This window comes from Neovison vison, chromosome 2, assembly GCF_020171115.1.
Source record: "Neovison vison isolate M4711 chromosome 2, ASM_NN_V1, whole genome shotgun sequence".
Classification (NCBI taxonomy): Eukaryota; Metazoa; Chordata; class Mammalia; order Carnivora; family Mustelidae; genus Neogale; species Neogale vison.
Window position 1 is genome coordinate 225,166,807 of NC_058092.1, and position 24,576 is coordinate 225,191,382.

Sequence of the window (24,576 nt, forward strand, 5' to 3'; positions counted from 1 at the left end):
GCTATTCCTTGGTATGGGTTTCTTTCTTGCTTGCTTGTATTTCATTGATCTAGTCCTGGAGTCTGTAACCAGTCTGCCTTTACACTTTTCAGATTTGTCTCTTGCACTGTTTCCATTGTCTGTTGTTGTACTTAATTAGGGGGAGAGGAAGAAATGAGTCTATACCATTTTGTTCCACTTATCAACTTTTAAACTTTTGGTGGCTTTCTGCAAACTATTTGTTAGTCTTTATCTCAGGGCTGTTTATAAATACAGAAATGTATGTGAGAATAAAATTTTCCTTTTCCCGTTGCACATCCAAAAATTTGGCATTTTTAATATTTCAGAATTTAATCCACAGAAAAACTAGTCTTACTCAACTTTAATCTCTAGCATCTAACATAGTAACTAACATCTATTTAGTAATAGTTTTTTGATTAAATGAATATTAATTATACTTACTTTACTCATAAAATGTGCTATTAGAATTTGCTTATTGGTAGTTTGGTGATATATTAGTTATATTTTTAAATATTCCTTGAAGTTCATGGTTTATCTTCTTTCATCTACAGCATCAAACACTTGGCTTGTTCCAGAAACTAAAGGAGCTATTGTTCAAGGTGGATATGGCCATACCAGTGTGTATGATGAAATAACAAAGTCCATTTATGTTCATGGAGGCTATAAAGCATTACCGGGCAATAAATATGGATTGGTAGATGATCTTTATAAGTATGAAGTTAACACTAAGACTTGGTGAGTAGATTGGATAAAAGTATGATGAGAAATTTTGTCACTATTTTATTTTTTATTTGTATAATAGTGGTGTTTATTAAATATTTTCAGGGAAACATTATTGTCCTTTTTTCCTGTTTATTTCAGCTAATGAAATTCTCTTGTACAGCAAAGGCACAAAATAACACATTCTCTATGTATTCATTATCACTTTAAGTGATTGACTTTAAAATGTTTTCTGATTACATAGATATGCTTATTCTGTATATATTATTTATAAGTGCTGATCTCATGTTCAATTCAGATGAGCAGATTTGCTTACCAATGGAACTTTGAGCTTTGATATTTTTTGCTCTGTGATTTTTTTTTGCATTCATATTTTAATGTCATTTGTAAATTTTAAAAGCATTTCTTCAGTTTCATCATCTAATTTCCTTTGAAATGCAAAGCTTTTGCATTTTTTATTGTTGTTATAAACAGTGTTACATTGTACATCTTGTACTGGTTTCCTCATGTAGATATGCGAGAGTTTTTGTAGGACATATACCTAAAAGTGAAATTGTTGTGTCTTAGGATATTTACATCCTCAGTTTTACTACATGTTGCCCAACTGCACTCCCAAGTCACTGTGGTAATGTATACTTTCACCAGCCAGATGTAAATACCCCTGTTTCTTCATATTACCACCAACATTTGTAATTGTGAGACTCTTTTCCTTTTGCACTTGAGGTGAATTTGCATGGTATCTTAATGATATTTATTGTGGATACCCAGATTATTGTTGTGACTAGGCATCTTTTTATAAAAAAGTGTTTATTTGCTACTTGTGTTTCCTATTTAGTGAATTGCCTATTTATAACCATAATGTTCTTTTTTATGTTTGAAATATTAGTAACTTTTCACTTATTATTTTTTCTATATATATGAGTTTTAAAATAGATTTTTTTTTAAGTTTTCTTTCTTTCTTTTTTTTTTAAGATTCTATTTATTCAACAGAGAGAGGATCACAAGTAGGCAGAGAGGCAGGCAGAGAGAGAGAGGGGGAAGCAGGCTCCCTGCTGATCAGAGAGCCTGATGCGGGGCTGGATCCCAGGGCACTGAAATCATGACCTGAGCTGAAGGCAGAGGCTTAACCTATTTGTAGGTTATTTTCAGGTTAGCCCTGAAAATAAATTTTTTTTTTAAATAGAATTTTTGTTGTGTTCAAATATTTACCTTTGTAAAGCCTGGGAAATGATTCTGTTGTTTTCTTAAGACATTGTACATTCCTTTAAGCTCTTATGAAATTACTTTATGCATTGAATGAAATAGAGTTTTTCACCAAATTTTGATTTGTTCTATCCCCTTCACTTTCAAACATACATTCTAAATTTTATTTTCTTTGAAAAAGAAAGATGGAATTAAAGAAAAGAGACATTTCCTTTGCATGATTTGGTAATTTTTATTACTTTTTGTCTAATCAATATATTATTATTCTTTATATTTTTATAAATAGTAAAACTAGTAAATCACTTTTTTCTTTTGTATAATTTTAGCATTGCATTTTATTTTCTATTTTAACCTTTCTAACTTTAACTTTTTGTTCTGATAGCAAGAGGAACTGTGATTTAGTGATTAAGGCACTATCAATCTGCTTAACATATTTTTGTGATGTGAATGGATAAGAGAACTATGGGTATTATTTGAATGAAGTCAAAATGAGAGTTATTTGTTGCTCACTACTTGAATGGGATTTGCTCAGATTTTAACATGATTCCCTTCCCGAAAGTTTCCCATAGTGAACTTTTATGTAGAAGAATGTAATTATCAATCTTGGCAATTTTAGTATATGTAAAAATACCATTGGATACTTATCCCTTAGGAATTTATTGAAATAATTTGCAAATTATTTTATTACCTTATTAGATATATATAATAGATACATATGATACTTTAATATTTTACTGGTTTCTGTGTTTTTAAAAAATATCATAAAATTATTAGTGAGTACCAAAATATTTTTCTATTATTCTTAAAGTTTTGATACTTGTTAGCTTACCTTTAAAGTTTGCTATCATATAGCAATTAGTGTGTATAGGTTTATTTGTGATATAATTTAAAAATGTCACTAATGTATATCTGTTGTACAGATTGGTTTTTAAGTTTTTATTACTTCAGAACTAGTTTTATTTTTTCGTATAGTTTATAGATAGGCTACTTTGTTGAAGTATTAGTAAATGGGTGTTTGGAGGAATTCTTTTTCATTGGTATAATGGATTATTTTGGAATATTTTTTCCATTGAGAAGAATTAGGAATTACATCTTTTTAGGCACCTAAGAACTGTCAAGGCAGTGAGAATCTGTGGATCAAGATCTAGGAGAGGTGGAATGTCAAGGGAGGTAAAATTGGCATTTTGTGGAACTATTTTCCCTTTAGATGATAATAAATCCTGAAAGCTGTCTAAGAAACTGAGCAGAACTTTTGTCAATTAATATGGAGGAAGAAAATTGGATTTCCAAGTGTGCTAATGAAGATAGACTTAGCTACAAACATAAGGATTTGGTTTACTCCCTGAAGTTCTAGGCCTACTAGTGTGGATAAGTCCACTTTGAGTCATTGGATTGCAGTGATCTGCTCACAAACTATGTAGCTGGCAGAACATAAGTAAATCCTCTCTTGAGGAAGATAATATCACACAGAGCGTCAAATTATTTCTTCAAAAAACATATGCAATATCTGATACAAAATAAAACAATGATAAGTCTTAGAAAAAGACAAGATAGGAAGAAAACAGCCTTTAGAAGCATAGCTTTAGGATAATGGTGTTTTAAGACAGAAACTTTAACATAAAAGGTAGAAAGTATTAGGAAACAAGGAGAAACTTTTACTAAAGAATCAAATGGAAATTTTAGAAATGAAGAATGCATTAAATGAATGAAGAATTCCTTAGATGGGTTTAACAACAGGTTAGATACAGCTGAGGAGGGAATTAATGAAATGGAAGATCAGAACGAAATACCCACACTGAAATTAAGAAAGAGAAGAATGAAAAATAAAATAAGGAAGGAAATATTAAGGACCTGTAGAATGGCCTAACATGCATGTAATTGAAGTCCAGAGGAAGAAAAGTTAGAAAATAATGTAGAGCACTATTTGAAGTCTTAATGACTGAGTATTTACAAAAGTGATAAGAAACATCAAGCTACAAATTGGAAAACTTCCATGTGCAACATAATAAAAAGAGATGTATACTTAGAAATATCGTGTGATGAAAATCCAAACATGAAGGGAAAAATTTTAAAGCAGCCAATGGGAAAAAAGTTATACTCTTTAAAGAAACAATATTAAGACTGACAACTGATTCCTTCCTCCCTTCCTTTCTCTGTTCCTTCCTTTCCTCCCTCCCTCCCTTCCTTCCTAAGGCTTTTATTTATTTATTTGAGGGAGAATGAAAGAGACCATGTGCAGGAACAGAGAGAGAGAGAGGGAGAAGCAGACTTCCCTGCTGAGCAGGGAGCATGATGCGGGGCTCAATCCCAGGATCTTGGGATTGTGACCTGAGCCCAAGGCAGATGCTTAGCTGAGTGATCCACTGAGGTGCCCCTAGACTGACAACTGATTTCTTAACTGAAAAAATGAAATCTAGAAAACATAGTCTTCAAATTGCTGAAAGGAAATAATCATCAGCCTAAAATTTTGCACCTAGTGAAATATCTTTAAGAAATGAAAGCAAAATAAAGATATCTTTCAGAAAAACAAGAGATAAAGGAGATACTAAAAGAAAATGCTATTGAAGTAAAAGAAAAATGTTCCCAGGTACTGGAATGAATAGGGAACTTAAGAGTAAATTGAAATAATTATTTGTTATTTTATTTTTTTTTAAAAGATTTTATTTATTTATTTGACAGAGAGAGATCACAAGTAAGCAGAGAGGCAGGCAGAGAGAGAGAGAGGAGGAAGCAGGCTCCCTGCTGAGCAGAAAGCCCGATGTGGGACTCGATCCCAGGACCCTGAGATCATGACCTGAGCCGAAGGCAGCGGCTTAACCCACTGAGCCACCCAGGCGCCCCATTATTTGTTATTTTAAACTATAAAAATAATAGAGGCTTAAATGGATATAAAATTTGAATGCATGATAACATCTCATAAGTCAGGAAGAAGGGTAAATGATGTTCAAAATACTAGGGGTTTTGTTACATGTGAGAATTGGTAAGAGAAGTAGTTTATAGTAGATTTTAATAACTAAAGATTTATATTGTAATTATTAAGCAACAAAAATAAAAGTAGACCTTCATATCTAACAAGCTAATAGGAAGGAAAATAATACTACTTAATGGATTTGGAAGAAGACAAGAAAGGAATGGAATAGGACAAAGTCTAGTTGGGATACTTGTAAAGGAAGTAGGAAGTGTATTTAACTCCAGGTATGTCAATAATTACACTAAATGTAAGGGAATAAATATTCCAGATTACAGTAAATGTAAGAGACTAAATATTTCAATGAAAAGCTAAGGATTTTTTGGATTTTGCATAAAGCAAAACCTAGCCATATGCTGCTTAGAAGAGATACAAAAATCTAAAAATATTTGGAAAAATTGAAAGAAAAGAATGGAAAAAGATACACAGTTGCTAAACAAAAGAAAATTGAGATAACTTTACTAATACCAGACAGATAAAAATTTAAGTCAGACATCTACTTGGAAGATAGAACAGTGAATTTATATGTACCTTATAACATGTGTTAAATAAAGCAAAAAGAGGATGGAACAAATGGGGACAGATTATATTGGGATGTTTTTAATCCAGTTATCTTGGGAACTGATAGCACAAGGAGACAAAAAACAAAAAACAGAAAAGATATGAATGATTTCAACAGACTAATAATTTTGTGTTCTTCAGTATTTGAGAGGATATTATCTTATAACTGCAGAATATGTACTTTTTCAAGTACATATGGAACATTTTCCAAAATTTACCATATGCATTTTAATGCAAGTCTCAACAAATTTAAAAAGATTCAAATTAGGAGGGGGACAAGATGGCGGGGTACTAGGAAGAGGCGTCTTTTCAGCTGGTACCCCAAAGTGAGCTGATTACCTACCAAAGAACTCTCATCACCCATGAAATCAGCCTGAGATCAGAATTATACACGTCTGGATCTCTACAGGGGCAGAAGACGCCAGTGAGCAGGTAAAGCGGAATGGGAACAGCGGACTGATATCGGAAGATAAACAAAAGGGGGAGGGAGCCACCAGAGGCGACCGGTGGGAAAGTAATACCCCGATACGAGCGAGAGCGCCCTGCGTCTGGGGACCAGCATTAACTCGGAGACTGGTTGAAAGCACTCCAAAAGAGCAAAGGATCGCGGGGGCGGCTAGGGACAGGGGCTTGAGTCCCCGGTCCCAGACGGCCTCCCCGGCGCGGAGACAGAGAGAGTGCGGCGGAGAAACCGGCTCCTGGTCCCTAAGCCGCCAGCGTGCCCCAGAGCGCGGGGTTCCGGCTCCTGTGAGGGGATGGGAGCCGGTCTGCAGAACGCGCGCTAGCCCTACCACAAAGCTTGAGATGCGCGTGCACGTCGCTCCAGCTCTCCTGGGTTTCTAAGGCCCTGGGGCGCTTCTTGACCCGGGCCATTGTTTCAAAGTCTAAGCCTCGCGCCCGCGAAACTCTTCCCCGGACAGAGGCGCGCAAAAGCCCAGCCTGCGGCTTACGGACCAGCGCCCCGTTCTCAGTGCCCCAGACGCGCGCCCGACCCACAGCCGCCTCTGAAAAGAGGTGCGCGCAAGCCGGGCACTCCCAGCCCCGGCCAGCGGCAAAATTTCAGTGTGCGATCGCTGCTTGGAACCTCTCTGGCGGTCAGGAGCTCCCAGACAGCCGCCACTGCCTTGGCTTTGGGGACGAGCAAAAGATCCTGCGCCCCCAGGGTCTTTAACTTGGAACCTGCACTGCCAGCGTCCAAGGGGGAATTTATTCAGCTTCTGCACCCAGACTGAGGCTTCTGAGACGGAGATCAGGAAGTGCTCCAGGGTGCACCTTGACTGCACCAGAGTTGATACATCCAGCTACATCTGTTCAGTCTTCTCCCACCAAAATGACTAGGAGGAGGAATGCCCAACAGAAGAAAAATACAGAGGATGGACCTTCTGCAACAGAGCTAACGGCTATCAACATAGACAATATGTCGGAAAGAGAATTCAGGCTAACAATTATCCAGGCAATAGCTAGGTTGGAGAAAGCCATGGATGACCAAACAGAATTGATTAGAGCCGAACTGAAAGCGACCAGACAGGATGTTCACAATGTTAGGGCGGAGCTTAAAGCTACCAGGGAGGAGGTCCACAATGCTCTCAATGAGTTCCAATCCAATCTAAACTCTCTCAAAGCTAGGGTAACTGAGACAGAAGATAGAATTAGTGATCTGGAAGACAAACAGATAGAGAGAAAGGATCAGGAGGAAGCCTGGAACAAACAGCTTAGATCCCACGAAAGCAGAATTAGGGAAATAAGTGATGCCATGAAGCGTTCCAACGTCAGAATTATTGGAATTCCTGAAGGGGAGGAGAAAGAAAGAAGTCTAGAAGATGTCGTGGAACAAGTCCTTCATGAAAACTTTCCGAATCTCGCGAATGAAACCAGCGTTCATGTACTAGAGGCTGAACGGTCTCCACCCAAGATTATACACTCCAAAAAAACATCACGACACCTGATAGTCAAATTGAGAAATTATAATTGTAGGTATAATCTCTTGAAAGCTGCCAGGGCAAAGAGGCTCCTTACTTACAGAGGGAAGCCCATCAGAATAACGTCAGACCTGTCCACAGAGACCTGGCAAGCCAGAAGAGGCTGGCAAGATATATTCAGGGCACTAAATGAGAAGAACATGCAGCCAAGAATACTTTATCCAGCAAGACTGACATTCAAAATGGATGGAGAGATAAAGAGTTTCCAAGACCGGCAAGACTTAAAAGACTATGCAACCACCAAGCCGATACTGCAGGAAATATTAAGGGGGGTTCTATAAAAGAGGAAAAATCCCAAGAATAGCATTGAACAGAAATATAGAGACAGTCTACAGGAAGAAAGACTTCAAAGGTAACTCGATGTCAATAAAAACGTATCTATCAATAATCACTCTCAATGTGAATGGCCTAAATGCACCCATAAAACGGCACAGGCTTGCAGATTGGATAAAACGACAGGACCCATCCATATGCTGTCTACAAGAGACCCATTTTGAACCTAAAGATACACGCAGACTGAAAGTGAAGGGGTGGAGAAGCATCTTTCATGCCAATGGGACTCAAAAGAAGGCTGGGGTAGCGATTCTCATATCAGATAAATTAGACTTCAAACTAAAGACTGTAGTCAGAGATACAGAAGGACACTACATAATCCTTAAAGGGACTATCCACCAAGATGATCTAACAATTGTAAATATCTATGCTCCCAATATGGGAGCAGCCAATTACTTAAGAAAACTGTTAATCAAGATAAAGAGTCATATTGATATGAATACACTAATCGTAGGTGATCTTAACACGCCTCTTTCAGAATTAGACAGATCATCGAAGCAGAAAATCAATAAAGAAACAAGAGCATTGAATGACACATTGGACCAGATGGACCTCATAGATATATACAGAACATTCCACCCTAAAACAGCAGAATACTCATTCTTCTCAAGTGCACACGGAACCTTCTCCAGAATAGACCACATACTGGGTCACAAATCAGGACTCAGCCGATACCAAAAAACTGAGATTATTCCCTGCATATTCTCAGATCACAATGCTTTGAAACTGGAGCTCAATCACAAGGAAAAGTTCCAAAGGAACTCAAACACCTGGAAGCTAAAGACCACCTTGCTTAAGAATGCTTGGATCAACCAGGAGATCAAAGAAGAACTGAAACAATTCATGGAAACCAATGAGAATGAAGACACTTCGGTCCAAAACCTATGGGATACAGCAAAGGCGGTCCTAAGGGGAAAATATATAGCCATCCAAGCCTTGCTCAAAAAAATTGAAAAATCCAGAACACACCAGCTGTCTCTACACCTTAAAGAACTGGAGGATCAACAACAAATCAAACCAACTCCACACATAAGAAGGGAAATCATCAAGATTAGAGCTGAGATCAATGAGGGAGAAACCAGAGATACAGTAGAACGTATCAATGAAACTAGAAGCTGGTTTTTTGAAAGAATCAATAAGATCGATAAGCCACTGGCTACACTAATCCAAAAGAAAAGAGAGAAATCCCAAATTCATAAAATTATGAATGAAAGGGGAGAGATCACAACTAACACCAAGGAAGTAGAAACAATCATCAGAAGTTACTACGAACAGTTATATGCCAATAAGCTTAGCAACCTAGATGAAATGGATGCATTCCTGGAAAAATATAAACTACCAAAATTGAACCAGGAAGAAATCGACAACCTGAATAGACCGATATCTAATAACGAGATTGAAGCAGTGATCAAAAATCTCCCAAAAAACAAGAGCCCAGGACCTGACGGATTCCCTGGGGAATTCTACCAAACCTTCCAAGAAGAAATAACACCTATTCTCCTAAAGCTCTTTCAAAAAATTGAAGCAGAAGGAAAACTTCCAGACTCTTTCTATGAAGCCAGCATTACCCTGATCCCCAAACCAGGCAAAGACCCTACCAAAAAGGAGAATTTCAGACCAATATCACTGATGAATATGGATGCTAAGATTCTCAACAAGATCCTAGCCAACAGGATCCAACAACACATTAAAAAGATTATCCACCATGATCAGGTGGGATTCATCCCTGGGCTACAAGGATGGTTCAACATTCGTAAATCAATCAATGTGATACAACAAATTAATATGAGAAGAGAGAAGAACCACATGGTCCTCTCAATTGATGCAGAAAAAGCATTTGACAAAATCCAACATCCGTTCCTGATTAAAACGCTTCAAAGTATAGGGATAGAGGGAACATTCCGGAACCTCATCAAATCTATCTATGAAAGACCCACAGCAAATATCATCCTCAATGGGAAAAAGCTTGCAGCCTTCCCGTTGAGATCAGGAACAAGACAAGGATGCCCACTTTCACCACTCTTGTTCAACATAGTATTAGAAGTCCTAGCAACAGCAATCAGACAACAGAGAGAAATAAAAGGTATCCAAATTGGTAATGAAGAAGTCAAACTCTCTCTCTTCGCAGATGACATGATTCTTTATATGGAAAACCCAAAAGACTCCACCCCCAAACTACTAGAACTCATACAGCAATTCAGCAGCGTGGCAGGATACAAAGTCAATGTGCAGAAATCAGTGGCTTTCTTATACACTAACAAGGAAAATACAGAAAGGGAAATTAGAGAATCGATTCCATTTACTATAGCACCAAGAACCATAAGATACCTGGGAATAAACCTAACTAAAGAGGTAAAGGATCTATACTTGAGGAACTATAGAACACTCATGAAAGAAATTGAAGAAGACACAAAAAGATGGAAGACCATTCCATGCTCTTGGATCGGAAGAATAAACATTGTTAAAATGTCTATACTGCCTAGAGCAATCTATACTTTTAATGCCATTCCGATCAAAATTCCACCGGCATTCTTCAAAGAGCTGGAGCAAATAATCCAAAAATTTGTATGGAATCAGAAGAGACCCCGAATCGCTAAGGAAACGTTGAAAAACAAAAATAAAGCTGGCGGCATCACCTTACCTGATTTCAAGCTTTATTACAAAGCTGTGATCACCAAGACAGCATGGTACTGGCATAAAAACAGACACATAGACCAGTGGAACAGAGTAGAGAGCCCTGATATGGACCCTCAACTCTATGGTCAATTAATCTTCGACAAAACAGGAAAAAATATACAGTGGAAAAAAGACAGTCTCTTCAATAAATGGTGCTGGGAAAGCTGGACAGCTATATGTAGAAGAATGAAACTCGACCATTCTCTTACACCGTACACAAAGATCAACTCAAAATGGATAAAAGACCTCAACGTGAGACAGGAATCTATCAGAATCTTAGAGGAGAACATAGGCAGTAATCTCTTCGATATCAGCCACAGCAACTTCTTTCAAGATACGTCTCCAAAGGCAAAGGAAACAAAAGCGAAAATAGACTTCTGGGACTTCATCAAAATCAAAAGCTTCTGCACAGCAAAGGAAACAGTCAAAAAAACAAAGAGGCAACCCACGGAATGGGAGAAGATATTTGCAAATGACAGTACAGACAAAAGGTTGATATCCAGGATCTATAATGAACTCCTCAAACTCAACCCACACGAAACAGACAAACACATCAAAAAATGGGCAGAAGATATGAACAGACACTTCTCCAATCAAGAAATACAAATGGCTATCAGACACATGAAAAAATGCTCATCATCATTAGCCCTCAGGGAGATTCAAATTAAAACCACATTGAGATATCACCTTACACCAGTTAGAATGGCCAAAATTAACAAAACAGGAAACAACATGTGTTGGAGAGGATGTGGAGAAAGGGGAACCCTCTTACACTGTTGGTGGGAATGCAAGTTGGTGCAGCCTCTTTGGAGAACAGTGTGGAGATTCCTCAAGAAATTAAAAATAGAGCTTCCCTACGACCCTGCAATTGCACTCCTGGGTATTTACCCCAAAGATACAGATGTCGTGAAAAGAAGGGCCATCTGTACCCCAATGTTTATAGCAGCAATGGCCACAGTCGCCAAACTATGGAAAGAACCAAGATGCCCTTCAACGGATGAATGGATAAGGAAGATGTGGTCCATATACACTATGGAGTATTATGCCTCCATCAGAAAGGACGAATATCCAACTTTTGTAGCAACATGGACGGGACTGGAAGAGATTATGCTGAGTGAAATCAGTCAAGCAGAGAGAGTCAATTATCATATGGTTTCACTCATTTGTGGAGCATAACCAATAGCATGGAGGACAAGGGGCGTTAGAGAGTAGTAGGGAATTTGGGTAAATTGGAAGGGGAGGTGAACCATGAGAGACTATGGACTCTGAAAAACAGTCTGAGGGGTTTGAAGTGGCGGGGGGGTGGGAGGTTGGGGTACCAGGTGGTGGGTATTATAGAGGGCACAGCTTGCATGGAGCACTGGGTGTGGTGAAAAAATAATGAATACTGTTTTTCTGAAAATAAATAAATTGGGGGAAAAAAAAAAAAGAAATTTGGAAAAATGTACAGAAAGAAGAGTGTTGAGGAAGGAATAAATGAAAACAAAATAACAAAAAAAAAAAAAAAAAAAAAAAAAAAAAAAAAAAAAAGATTCAAATTATACAAAGTAATTGATCACAATGAAATAAACAAGAAGTAACTAGAAAATCCCTAAGATGTCTGGAATTAATAAATTTCTTAAAACTGGGACGCCTGGGTGGCTCAGTTGGTTAAGCAGCTGCCTTCGGCTCAGGTCATGATCCCAGCCTCCTGGGATCGAGTCCCACATTGGGCTCCCTGCTCAGCAAGGAGCCTCCTTCTCCCTCTGCCTCTGCCTGTCTCCTATCTGCCTGTGCTCACTCTCTCTGTCAAATACATAAATAAAATCTTTAAAAAAAAAAATAATAAATTTCTTAAAACTAACTGATCAGGGACGCCTGGGTGGCTCAGTTGGTTGGACGACTGCCTTCGGCTCAGGGCGTGATCCTAGAGTCCCGGGATCGAGTCCCACATCAGGCTCCCAGCTCCATGGGGAGTCTGCTTCGCTCTCTGACCTTCTCCTTGCTCATGCTCTCTCTCACTGTCTCTCTCTCTCAAATAAATAAATAAAATCTTTAAAAAAAAAAACAAAAAAAAAACCTAACTGATCAAAGGAATTATACTAAAATTAGAAAATATTTTGTACAGAATGATGACAGATCAAAATGTGTATGATGCCACAAAGAGGGACATTTATAACTTTATTTATTTATTTTTAAAAAGATTTTATTTATTTATTTGACAGACAGAGATCACAAGTAGGCAGAGAGGCAGGCAGAGAGTTGGAGGAGGAAGCAGGCTCTCCACTGAGCAGACCACCCAATGTGAGGCTCGATCCCAGGACCCTGGGATCATGACCTGAGCCAAAGGCAGAGGCTTTAACCCATTGAGCCACCCAGGTGTCCCCATTTATAACTTTAAATGCATTTATTAGAAAAGATTTTTAAAAAGCCTGAGAATCAGTGTTATAAAAGCATAATCTCAAGAAGTTAGAAAAAATGATAGATTAGTCCCAAAAGAAGAATATAAATAAAGATAAGAAAAAGAATATGAGATAACATAAATTAATGAAATAGAAAAGAAACATGATAAAGATGATCCATATAGTTACCCCAAATCAATAAAATTGGTTGTTTGGAAAACAGTAACTTAAAAGCAATACAATTTATGCTATCATAAAAACATTAACAACTATGGAGTAAATGCAATGACATGTATGTATGAACTTTACACAGAAAGTTAAAAACCTTATTTAAGTGAGAAATAAATAAGAGCCAAATAAGTGGAGGCTACATTATGATAATTGTTAGAAAAATGGAATAGTGTAGAGATGTCTTTTTTTTTTTTTTTTTTTAGGATTTTTATCTATTTGAGAGAGAGAGCACAAGTGTGTGCATAAGTGGGGGGAGTGGCAAAAAGAGAGGGAGATAGACAAGCAGACTCCCTGCTGAATGGGGAGCTGGATATGGGGTTGATCCCAGGACTCCGAGATCATGACCTTCTGAACCAAAGGCAGATGCTTAACTGCGTGAGCCACCCAGGCACCCCTGTAGAGATCTCTCTTTTGCTCAAATTGATCCTGTAAATTTAGTGTAATCCTAAACAAAATTATAGCAAGTATTTTTTTAGAAGTTGATGTGCATATTCTAAAATTTATATGAAAATGCAAATGACCAACTATAGCTGAAACAAAGTTTAAGAAGAACAAAGCTAGTGGACTTCTATACCAGATCTCATGATTTTGAAGCTATGGTGGTTAAGTGTTGTTGCAAAGATAATGAAGTAGACCAATGTGGCAAATAGGAGTTCCATAGGCAGACTCACATATTTGTGGACATCTAATTTATGACAAAGTTGAACTACAGAGCTGTTTTTATGATAAATTGTTGTGGACCAGTAAAATATACAATTGAAAAAAAAAGAATATTGGGCCCTACTTCACACCATACACAAAAATCAGTTTCAGATCAATCGTGGATCCAAATATGGAAGGTAAAATAATAAGTGTTGTACAAGATGACATAGGCAAATATTTTTATATCGTTGGTAAAGAAAGACTTTCAAAGTAGATTTAAATAATTTCCTTTTTTTTTTTTTAAAAGATTTTATTTATTTGACAGAGAGAGACAGAGTCATTACAAGCAGGGAAGCAGCAGGCAGCGGGAGAAGGAGTAGAAGGCTCCCTTCTGAGCAAGGAGCCCAATGCAGGGCTCCATCCCAGGACCTGAGATCATGACCTGGGCAAAGTCAGATGCTTAACTGACTGAGCCACCCATGCTGTTTTAAGTGTTTAAGAACCACGGTGGGGCGAGGGGAGGGGCTGGGAGAGGGAGGGGCAAAGCAAAATTGTATTGGGAAACTGAGGAAAATTTAAGAAACCAAATAAATGGGTTTTGCTTCCTTGTCATGGATTCTGTAAGGACATAGTTCTTCTCAAATTTCCTGTTAATTGGCCTGTGTCATATTTAAAGCAGATTAAGTGGGACAAGAGAGTCAGCAGAATAGAAGTATTAAAAAGAATCATTCTTTTAATCACAGATCTTATTTTGGGGTTTAAAAAAACTTCTAGTTTTAGTCAGGTGTGCGCCTTAATTACTTATTATTTAAATCCTATTAGTAAGTGAGAAGGATAAACTGAAATACATAAGTTTAAAAATATAAAAAAATTAAGTGGAAAGGGAAGGTGCACCATGGAAAGTATTTGCAACACAGGAAGTCAACAAAAGACTGTCTCTTCCTGCAAATATAGGGAAGCACTAACAATCAGTAAGAAAATGTCAGATAATTCAATAGAAAATATGTAAGAATCTTGAACAGGTATTTCACAAAAAAGATATTTGGTTGGCTAAAATACATATTAAAAGGTGCTCAACTTTATTTGTTACTAAGACAATTTAAATTAAGACAACATTGACATACCGCCACACATCCACTGAAATGGCTAAAATTTACCTGACTGCTAGTATTAAATATGTATAAATTGGTTTGAAGTACTCTGAAAAAATCTTTTCTGCTAAATATGAATACACTCACACTCTTAATGTATGAATCCTCTGAAGTAGCTATTGTAGTTCTATATCCAACAAATGCATATATGTGTGCACTGTAGTCCTATACAATAGTATTCATGACAACTTATTTATAACAATCAATAATCAAAAACAGGTGAAATATCTATCATTTGTTCAAATGGATGAGTTATATATTCCTACAATGGAATGCTATATAATAATGAAAATGAAAGAATCATCTCTGTATACATTCATTCAGTTGTATCTCACCAAAATAGTGTTGACCAAAGAAGTCAGACCAGAAGAATATAATATGATTCCACTTAAATGAAGTTTAACACCAAGAAAAATTAATCTGTGGTCTTAGAAGTTATAACAGGGATTAGGCTAGAAAGGCTATAAAAACTGAGTAGTGATTGGGTGAGCAACAGAGAAGCTTCGGGAGTGGTTACACGGATGTGTTCACTTTGTGATAACTCATTGAACTATACCCTCAAAATATGTATACTTTTTGTTATGTATGTTACATGTTATTAAAGTTTATTTAAAAACAGAAATCTGTATTTGATTTGACTTTGTAGGTTTAATAGTATAGGCTTATGGTTTATAATAATTAGAATAATGAAGTGGGTCAAGTTTTTAAAAAATTTCTTTATGTATTTATGAGATAAAAAGAGTGAGCTCAAGCAGGGGGAGGGGCATAGGGAGGAGAAGAAGCAGGCTCCCCCTGAGCAGGGAGCCTGATGTTGAACTTGATCCCAGGACCCTGAGATCATGACCTGAGCCAAAGACATACACTTAACCGACTGAGCCACCCAGGTGTCCCCAAGAGGTTCAATTTTTAATATATAGTTACCAAAATACTTTTTTTTTTTTTTTTGCCATTGTTAGAAAAGGATTGAAATGTAAAAGTTCTGATACACCAAAAGCCATTGCTGCTATTCCACTACTTCAGGACTTGTTGAGTTTGGTTTCTTTACATTTAAGGAATAAAAGAGATCAAATATCCTGTATTTTTAGGAATTCCCATTTCTCAAAAATGATTCCTTATATATTGTTGGAATGTACTATTCATTGATATCATCATTTAAGAGATTTAAGCTTTGCTGTAATGGTTTTGGTTACTAAGGCCATTGTGGTCTTGATTTCTTAGCCTTGTTAGATAAGACATCTCATAATATTTTTTGCGCATACATGTTTGTAGAACTAACAGTAGGAGGCTTTTCATAGTGGAAATCTTAGATTTTCTAGACCTTCTGTTGAGGTCATTTCCTCTACTACTGTCTTTTAACCTGTGAAAAAGACCAGTAAGTTTTAACACATAAGGAACATATTAAACATTATTGTTTATAACTTACAGCTACTATGATCAACTAAGAAATCTTTTCCCATTTTTTTAAGTGGAAGAAAATAGATTTTAGCTTTACTTCGAGAAATATTAAAAAGTTAAGTACAAGTCTAATGATAATACTTTTGTGGTACTATGTTCAGTCTGTACTTTAAAAAATTTTGGAATCACATTTACCTTAAATGTATTTTTATAATGATACTATGTCTGATTACATAAAATGAGTTCTTTTACATTCTTAAATTTGATATAATGGGAGTTATTTTTACATTGAAGGATTCAAAATTATTAAATTACGGAGTTTTTGTGATTTCTCTAAAATTTCAGCTGTCAGACTTTGGGAAGTGATATAAGACAATTTTATAAATATTATTAGTTAACTTACCTTTTAGTAAATACTGATGAGCATGGTGTTCATCCTTGCTCATTTCTCTTCACGATGAGTGTCTGAAATCTTTTCAACAAACTTGTTGACTCTATCAGGTACTGTGTTGGGAATAATTTATGATATCCTCAGTAAGGAAGACAGAAATTTTATGGTTCATGTATATTTGGGAAGTAATAGAAATACCCACATACATATATATAAAGAAGTGGAATAGCAGACTTATTAAAATGAACAAAATATATAGGCAAAAAATATTATCATCTTTATAAACATCATGGTATGTTATGGGATTTAGAATTTTGGAAAGTATGGTTAAAACCACACACTGCTAATTTGAAGAAATACTTATCTCTTTAAGGTAATTTTGAGATGTATTGTACTTACTTTTATCCTAGTGCTCTTTTATAAACTAGGGAATATTGCATGTGGTATCTGAAAGCATACATTTATAATTTTTGAATAATAATGAAGTGAACACCTTATCTTCCCGAGCTATGTAAGAGGACATTTACAATACCCCATCATGTATGACTTCATGATGGCATTCCCTTCATTATCCCTGAAAGAGATAACCATTATGCTTAATACTGTGTTATTTCCTTGCTTTCCATTTTTTATATGTATTTGCAAACAAACCACTCACTTAGTTTGTCTCTTTTGAATTTTGCTTCTATTGTTAAACTTCGTATGCTTTCCTTAGAGATCTTTTAAAAAATCAAATCTGTGTGTTAGAGATATATTTTAATGGAGGGAGGTAGATAATAAAAATGGAAGTAAATAAAACATTTAAATGATAGTAACTGCTGTGGACGAAAGAGAAAGCATGGAAAGAGGATGGGTTTTAGGTTGTTGCATTTAAATAGGGTAGTGAGAGAAGACATAATCAAGGCCATATGTGAGGAAAGACCTGAAAGAGGTTAGAGAGGGAGCCATGCCAGAATCTGAGGGGCAAGTAGAAAGGTAGTGCAAAAATCTTGAAATGGGGATATGCTTATCATTTGGAATAGCAAGGTGGCCAGTATAGCTGGAGTAGGGGGTCTTAGAGTGGATTGGATGAAATGGTAGAAAATGATCTTAAAGTGGTAATTGGGAACATTGTCAACAAGCTCAGTATAAGGATTTTGACTTTTATAGCAATATGGGAAGCCATTGGAGGGTTTTGAATAGAGAAGTGAGATGTTCTGCCTTAGGTTTTTTAGGGGATCACTCTGGCTGTTGTGTTGTGATTATGATGCAAGAGTAGAAGCAAGTACACTGTTTAGGTTATTGTAGTAACCTAAGAAACAGATGATAGCATCTGGGACCAATGAGGTAATGTGCAAGTGATGAGGATTGGTTAGATTCTGAATATAGTTTGAAGGCAGAGCCCAGAGAGATTGCAGGGACTAAGGGATTGGAAATAGAGTGGTAGAGAGAACAACTGAAAGAGGAGTTAGACTTTTTGCCTGAAGACCTGAAAGCATGGAGTTGGTATTAATGGAGATGATGAATTTTTTGAGAGGAATAGGTTTGGTGTAGAGGAAGATGAGAAGCTCAGTGTTAGATATATTTAATTTGAGATATAGACTACACATCCTTGTGAATCTGTTTAATAGGTGGATAGATATAGGAGTTTGGGCATCTGGACACTAATTTTCTGGTCAGAGAAGTAAGGATAAATAATAAGAAAAGGCGACTGAGAATGAGTAGTTAAATGAGCAGGAAAACCAGGGAAATCTATGTTCTAGAAGCCAGGAATGTGTTTCAAAGTAGGGAGAAAATCTGTCACCCATCAGCAGCTGTTAATGGGTGAAGTAATATGAGAATTGGGAGATATTCATAGGATCTGGCAAGCTGGAGTTTTTTGGTGATATAAGTAAGTTCCAGTGGAGTGGTAGAATGAAATTCTGATCAGCATGGATTCTGATCAGGGTGAAAGAGGATTTGGAGAAAAGTACTGGTAAATTTTCCGAGGAGTTTAGTTTTAAGGGAAAGAGAAGAATAGGATAATGGTGGGTAAAGGAGGTGGGGACAAAAGAGGTCTTTTTTTTTTAAGTTTGGAGAAATGATTGTTTTTTTTTTGGCTTAAAGGGAAGATCAACTGTATGTTTAAAAAAAAAAAAATTATGCCAGAGGGAAGAATTTGATAGAAGGAAGTACTTAGAACAAGTAGCCATGGGGTCTAGTGAACACAAATAGTGAGGATAGGTTTTAGGAGCATAGACATTTTATTCATAGGAATAGGAGAAAGGGCAGGTTACATGAATATGGTGCAAGAAAATCAGTAGAGTGATGAGAACTTAGGAAGATTTGATTCTCTTTTATTCTTAATGAAGTAGAAAGTGAAGTTACCAGTTGGGAGAGAATGGGGGATATTTAGGAAGGTGGAGGGATAGGCAGAATGGATAAAGAGAAGTGGGAGATACAGGCTTTCAGTTATGCAGTGTGTAATCTGAGGAAATGAGGTACAGCATAGGCAATACAGTCAATGATATTGTAATAGCGCTGTTCAGTGACAAATGGTAGCTACACTTGTGGTGAGAAGAGCATAAGGTATAGACCTGTTGAATCCCTGTGTTATACACCTGAAACTAATGCAATGTTTTGTGTCAATTATATTAAAAAAAAGAATTGAGGATATTTATTAGAGGTTGAAGGTTTGAAGAGAGAAGTTGCAGTATGAAATGTTTATTTAGGAGGAGAGTATGGAAGTATGGTAGAATTGTTGGCAGACTGCAATTGTAGTCTTATGTGAGACATACTTAAAGTGTGAAAATATATCCTTTTTATATTTTCTGCCATGGATGGTATTTGGAATGTACCAAGTTTTGTATTATGAACAATTATAGTATATACGTTCTTATTTAGTCTTCTCTTGTTTCATATATAGGTTTCTCTAAGCTATTTCCTTAGTATTATAAATGCTTGCTCATAGGCAATGTCATGCTCACTTTTACCCAACTATACTTCAGCATCATTTCACTAATTTATACACTTACCAGTCATGAATGGGAGTTTCTAGTTCTCTACAGTTTCTCCAAAATGTGATGTTTGAATTTTAAAATAAATTTTGTCAACATGATGGGTGTGAAATGGTGTTCCCATTTGGTTTTCATTTGAAAACCATTCATTTGATTTCCCCTGATTACTAAAGAGGTGAAACATCTTTTCATGTTTTTTGTCCATATATTTCTTCTTCTTGTTTTGTCATACTGGTTATTTTGTGTATCCTTCTTTATGATATTAATCCTTTGTTAGTCTTCTACTTTGCAAGCCTGCTTTCTCTTGGATCATGGATTTTCATTCTGCTCTTTGTATAATGTTTAATGAATGGAACTTCTTAATTTAAATATAGAAATGATTAATGTTTTCTTTTGTGGGTTGTATTTTGTGTTTTGTATAAATAATACTTCCATATCTTAATATTTTCTATATTTCCTACCATTTTATATCATTTTATAGTTTTGCCCCTCACATTTAGTTTGAATCCAACTGGATAGGGATTTTTTTTTTTATGAGTATATCCATTTGTCCCAGACCATTCCTTTAATGGTCTGTAATACTAATAAATTTTTGTTAGAATTATTGCTATGTGTTTGATATTTTTCTAAATGACATCTCTCTTAGCTTTTGAAGGCTGAGATGACAAATTACCACAATTTATCCTCTCATAATTCTGTAAGCTAGACACCAGAATGGAAATCAAGAGTCAGCTGGGCCACACTTTCTCTAATGGCTCTGGGGAAGTCCTTTCTTACCTTTACTAGCATCTGGTTAACTCTGGGCAGTCCTGGGTGTTCTTTGGTTGTAACTCCATTCATCACTCTAATCTCTGCCTGTCTTTCCATTGCCTTCTTTCTGTGTGTGCGTATATGTGTTTTCACATGGCCTTCTTCTAAAAAGACACCAATTATGGGACTTAGGGATCACCCTATCTAGTGAGACCTTACTTTACTTAGCTAATTAAGTCTGCAAAGATTATTTCCAAATAAGGTCTTGTTCAGAGGTTCGTGGTAGACTTGAGTTTTGGGGGATTCTATTCAACCATACATTATCTTTTTATTTCTTTTTGGGCTGATATATGGAGATGCAGTTTTTTTATATTACTTTTGTGTCTAACAACTTGCTGTATTTTAGTAACTTATGTGTAGATATTTCTCAGTTTTTTTTAATAGATGATCAGATTATATGTAAATAATGATAGCTTTGTTTCTTCCTTTTTGGGTGTTACAGCTTTTTATTTTTCTTACCTTGTCATTTCAGCAAGCATCTCCAGTTCAATGCTGAATAGAAGTTAACAGGCATCCTTTATTAGTTCTGAGCTTTAATGAAATGCTTTTGGTGTTTCTCCAGTATGAATGATGTACACCGTGGGTTTTGTAGATGTTGTTAAGAAAGAGCCTTTTTTTCCTGGTTTCCTAAAGGTTTATATCATAAATGGATGGATGTATTCTATCAAAAATATTTTGGGGAATGTTTATCTGATTTTTCTACTCAATAATTTACTGTGGGTAATTACTTTAATTATGTTATTATTAACCTAATTTGGGTTAAGTCAAATTGAGTCAATATATATTACTTGTTTTTTGGCTTGCTAACATTTTGATAAACATTTTTGCACTGATGTCTACAGATTTGCATGTGGTTTTCTTGCATATTCTTGTCAGTTCTTTGGTGGTAAGATTATGTGGGCCTTATTAAATGGGTTGGGTACTAGTCCTTTTTATACTTTGGAACAGTATGTATAAGACTGGGAATATTTTTTCCTGAATATTTTATGATGATAACCTTCAAGTCAGGTGTTAGAAAACAACTTTATGTGTAGTATTTAGGTACTAAGTCCAATATATATAATGGCTATAAACCTATTTAGAATCTATAATTAGTTCTTAAGATTTGATGAGACCTATTTTTTAGAATTTATCCAAGAAATCAATGTGTTCTGTTAAATTGTTCTAGAAGTGTCTTTATTATGTTCACTTAGAATCTTCAATATTAGCAACATTTGTAGTTATGTTCCCTTTTAATTATTTTAAGCACTATCTGTAATTATCTATCATAGCCATCTATAATATTTTTTCTCAATTAATAGTGAGTTGTTGACATGATGTCACTTTAAACGTGAATATTTTTATACTTATTTACTAAAAAACAAGGACATTCTTTCCCATAATCACAATATAGGTATCAAATTTAGGAAATAACATTAATAGAATATACTAATACAGCCTGTAGATTTTATTCATCTTTCTTAGTAACCCTATTGTCTTTTATAAAAAAGATAACACTTTTTTATGGCTGAATTTGATTTCTTAATAAATTTTGCATGTATGTTCACAGGTGAAATTGCCTGAGGTTTTCCCTTTTTATACTATCCTGCTTAGGTTTTGATATTTTTTTCCTTGCCAGGTTTTGATATCCTTTCCTGATCCAGGATTATATCTAAGATCACACATGTGTTTAGTGGTCATGCCTTTTTAGTCTTTTTTAATCTGAGACAATTTCAATCTTTCTTTTGAAGAATTTACCCAATCTGGAATGTTTCTTCATGATTAGATTCACTTTTTAAATTTTTGGTAGAATACCAAAATAATTCCTTGCATGTTTTTTTTAAACTATTTTTGTTGACATCAAATTCATGTAACAGTATTCTCCATTTTGACTATTTTTAAAGTGTACAATTCCGTGGTTTTTAGTATATTTATAATGTTTTGCAGCCATCGTTACTAATTTCAGAATATTTCTATCCTCTCCAAAAGAAATATACCTCCTTAAGCACTCTTCCTCTGTCTCCTACAAATCATTAATCTACTTTCTGTCTCTAGATTTGCCTATTTTTGATATTCATATAAGGGGAATATACAATATGTGGCCTTCTGTGTCTGGTTTATTTCACTTAGCATGATATTTTCAGACTTCATCCACACTGTGATATGTTTTACTATTTCATTCTTTTTTATAGCTGAATAATATTTCATTGTATGAATATTCCACATATTGTTTATCCATTCACCAGTTGATGGACATTTGGGTTGTTTTCACTTTAGGATATCATGAATGAGGCTGCTATGAACATTCCTGTAGAGGTTAACTTTATATATTGGTTAAAGTGGTGGTTAAAATGGTTCCAGTTTTCTCAACTGTAAAGACACACTTTTTCCTTTTTAAATTAATAAACACCTGTGGAGAGATACTTATAGATTATGTAAGTATTCTGTTTCTTATTAAACTTTTATCTAATAGTTTTAGTATCCACTGATCATTCTTGTGAGAAAGTTATTACCATTGTTGGTTACTGAATAGTGATATCTAATTTTATTATTCCTTCTAAATTGCCCTGAATTTTTCTTTATTTTGTTAAATGTTTTATAATGAATTACTGTTTTTCTTTATTTTGCTGCTCAAAGTGTCCCACATTTGGCCACTATGAGCTCCTTTCAGCCAAGCGCCTGTGTTCTTTAGATGTGTCCTCAATGTCTTTCGACTCCTCTACTTTCTGGCACACATACAAAAAAAATTTTTTTTCACATTTTGTTCTTTTCCCGCTGGAATAAGTAATTTCCTCTAGGAACCCACATTCCTTTAGTGGAGAATAGCGTTTAAAAACTGAGATTAGGGCACTAGGTTTGTTTATTGCTTTTTTGATGTGTTTATAGATCCTCTCAGAAGATAGAGCCAGAAAATATGCAAACACACATATCTATATCTATTTTTAGAAAAAGGCATATATCTCTGTCTCTATATATTTGTCTGTCTCTCTGCCTAAACCCTGTCCTGTCTAAACTGCATACTGATGCAGTACAACATCACAGTATTTATTCTAGCCTTCCCCTCTTCTGCATTTGTAAATCCCTTCTGACAGTGAGAAACCTGGATCAAAAGATATCTTGATTTCTTTCATTGGAGTTTTGTACTTTTTATTACATAGGTAATATATATATATATATATATATATATATATATATATTTAGATTTATACCTATTTTATTTTTTTGGTGCTAATATAAATGGTGTGTATCTTTAATTTCAAGTATTCATTATGCTGGTATGTAAGAAAGCAATTGACTTCAGTTTATTAGCCTTGTATTCCTCACCCTTGTTATAATCACTTAGTTCAAGGGATTTTCTCCATAGACAATCAGGTCATGTGTGAACAAATACAGTTTTATTTATTCCTTTCCAAATTTGTTTATCTTTTATTTCCTTTTCTTATTTGATTGCATTGGTTAGAACTACCAGTACAATGTTGAATAGAAGTTGTTAGAGAATAATTTTGCCGCCTTCTTTCTCTTAGAAGGAAAACATCTAGTTTCTCACTGTTAAGCCTGATTTTTTTTTTTTTTTGTAAATTTTCTTTATCAAGCTAAGGAACTTACCCTCAATTCCTAGTTTGCTGAAAGTTTTTATCATGCATAGATGCTGTATTTTGTTTAGTGATTTTTTCTGTATCTGTTGATATGATCATATGATTATTGTTCTTTATCCTGTTGCTGTGATAGATTACATTATTTGACCTTCAGATGTTTAATCAGCCTTGCATACTTGGATAAATCCTATCTGTTTAATCATTAGATTAAAACATTTTCAACTTAAAATTCTCTCTAGTAACTGAGTATTTTTCCTTGATTCATATTTTCCTTTGCTATTTACTATCTAGATAGTGTTTATTTTGTAAAAAGAGATCATAGACCAGTAGATTTTAAAAGGAAAATGCGCTGTATTTTGTTTAGAAACATTCAACTTGAACGTGCTCTCTATTTGACAGTGGTATAATTTTCTATCTGTGCTACTGAAGTGAGCATGACAATGGTATAATTTTGAATCTATAGATTTCTTTTGTAACCAGAAAGGCTTAGGAGAGAATGGGAGACAAATTTCTAGATGAAGCCATCTATAGTAGTTTCACTTACTTAAAGTATCATCTTCAGTGTATAATTCACTGAGTTGTCCA

General features: G+C 35.4%; 1 protein-coding gene across 1 annotated transcript in view; it reads left to right on the forward strand.

The window, feature by feature from the left end:
- ATRNL1 (attractin like 1) overlaps positions 1-24,576 on the forward strand; it is an 810,828-nt gene that overhangs the window by 86,459 nt on the left and 699,793 nt on the right. The window contains exon 9 of the mRNA XM_044240595.1: positions 552-735. Within this exon, the coding sequence (XP_044096530.1) occupies positions 552-735 (184 nt within the window). The remainder of the gene's footprint in view (positions 1-551; positions 736-24,576) is intronic.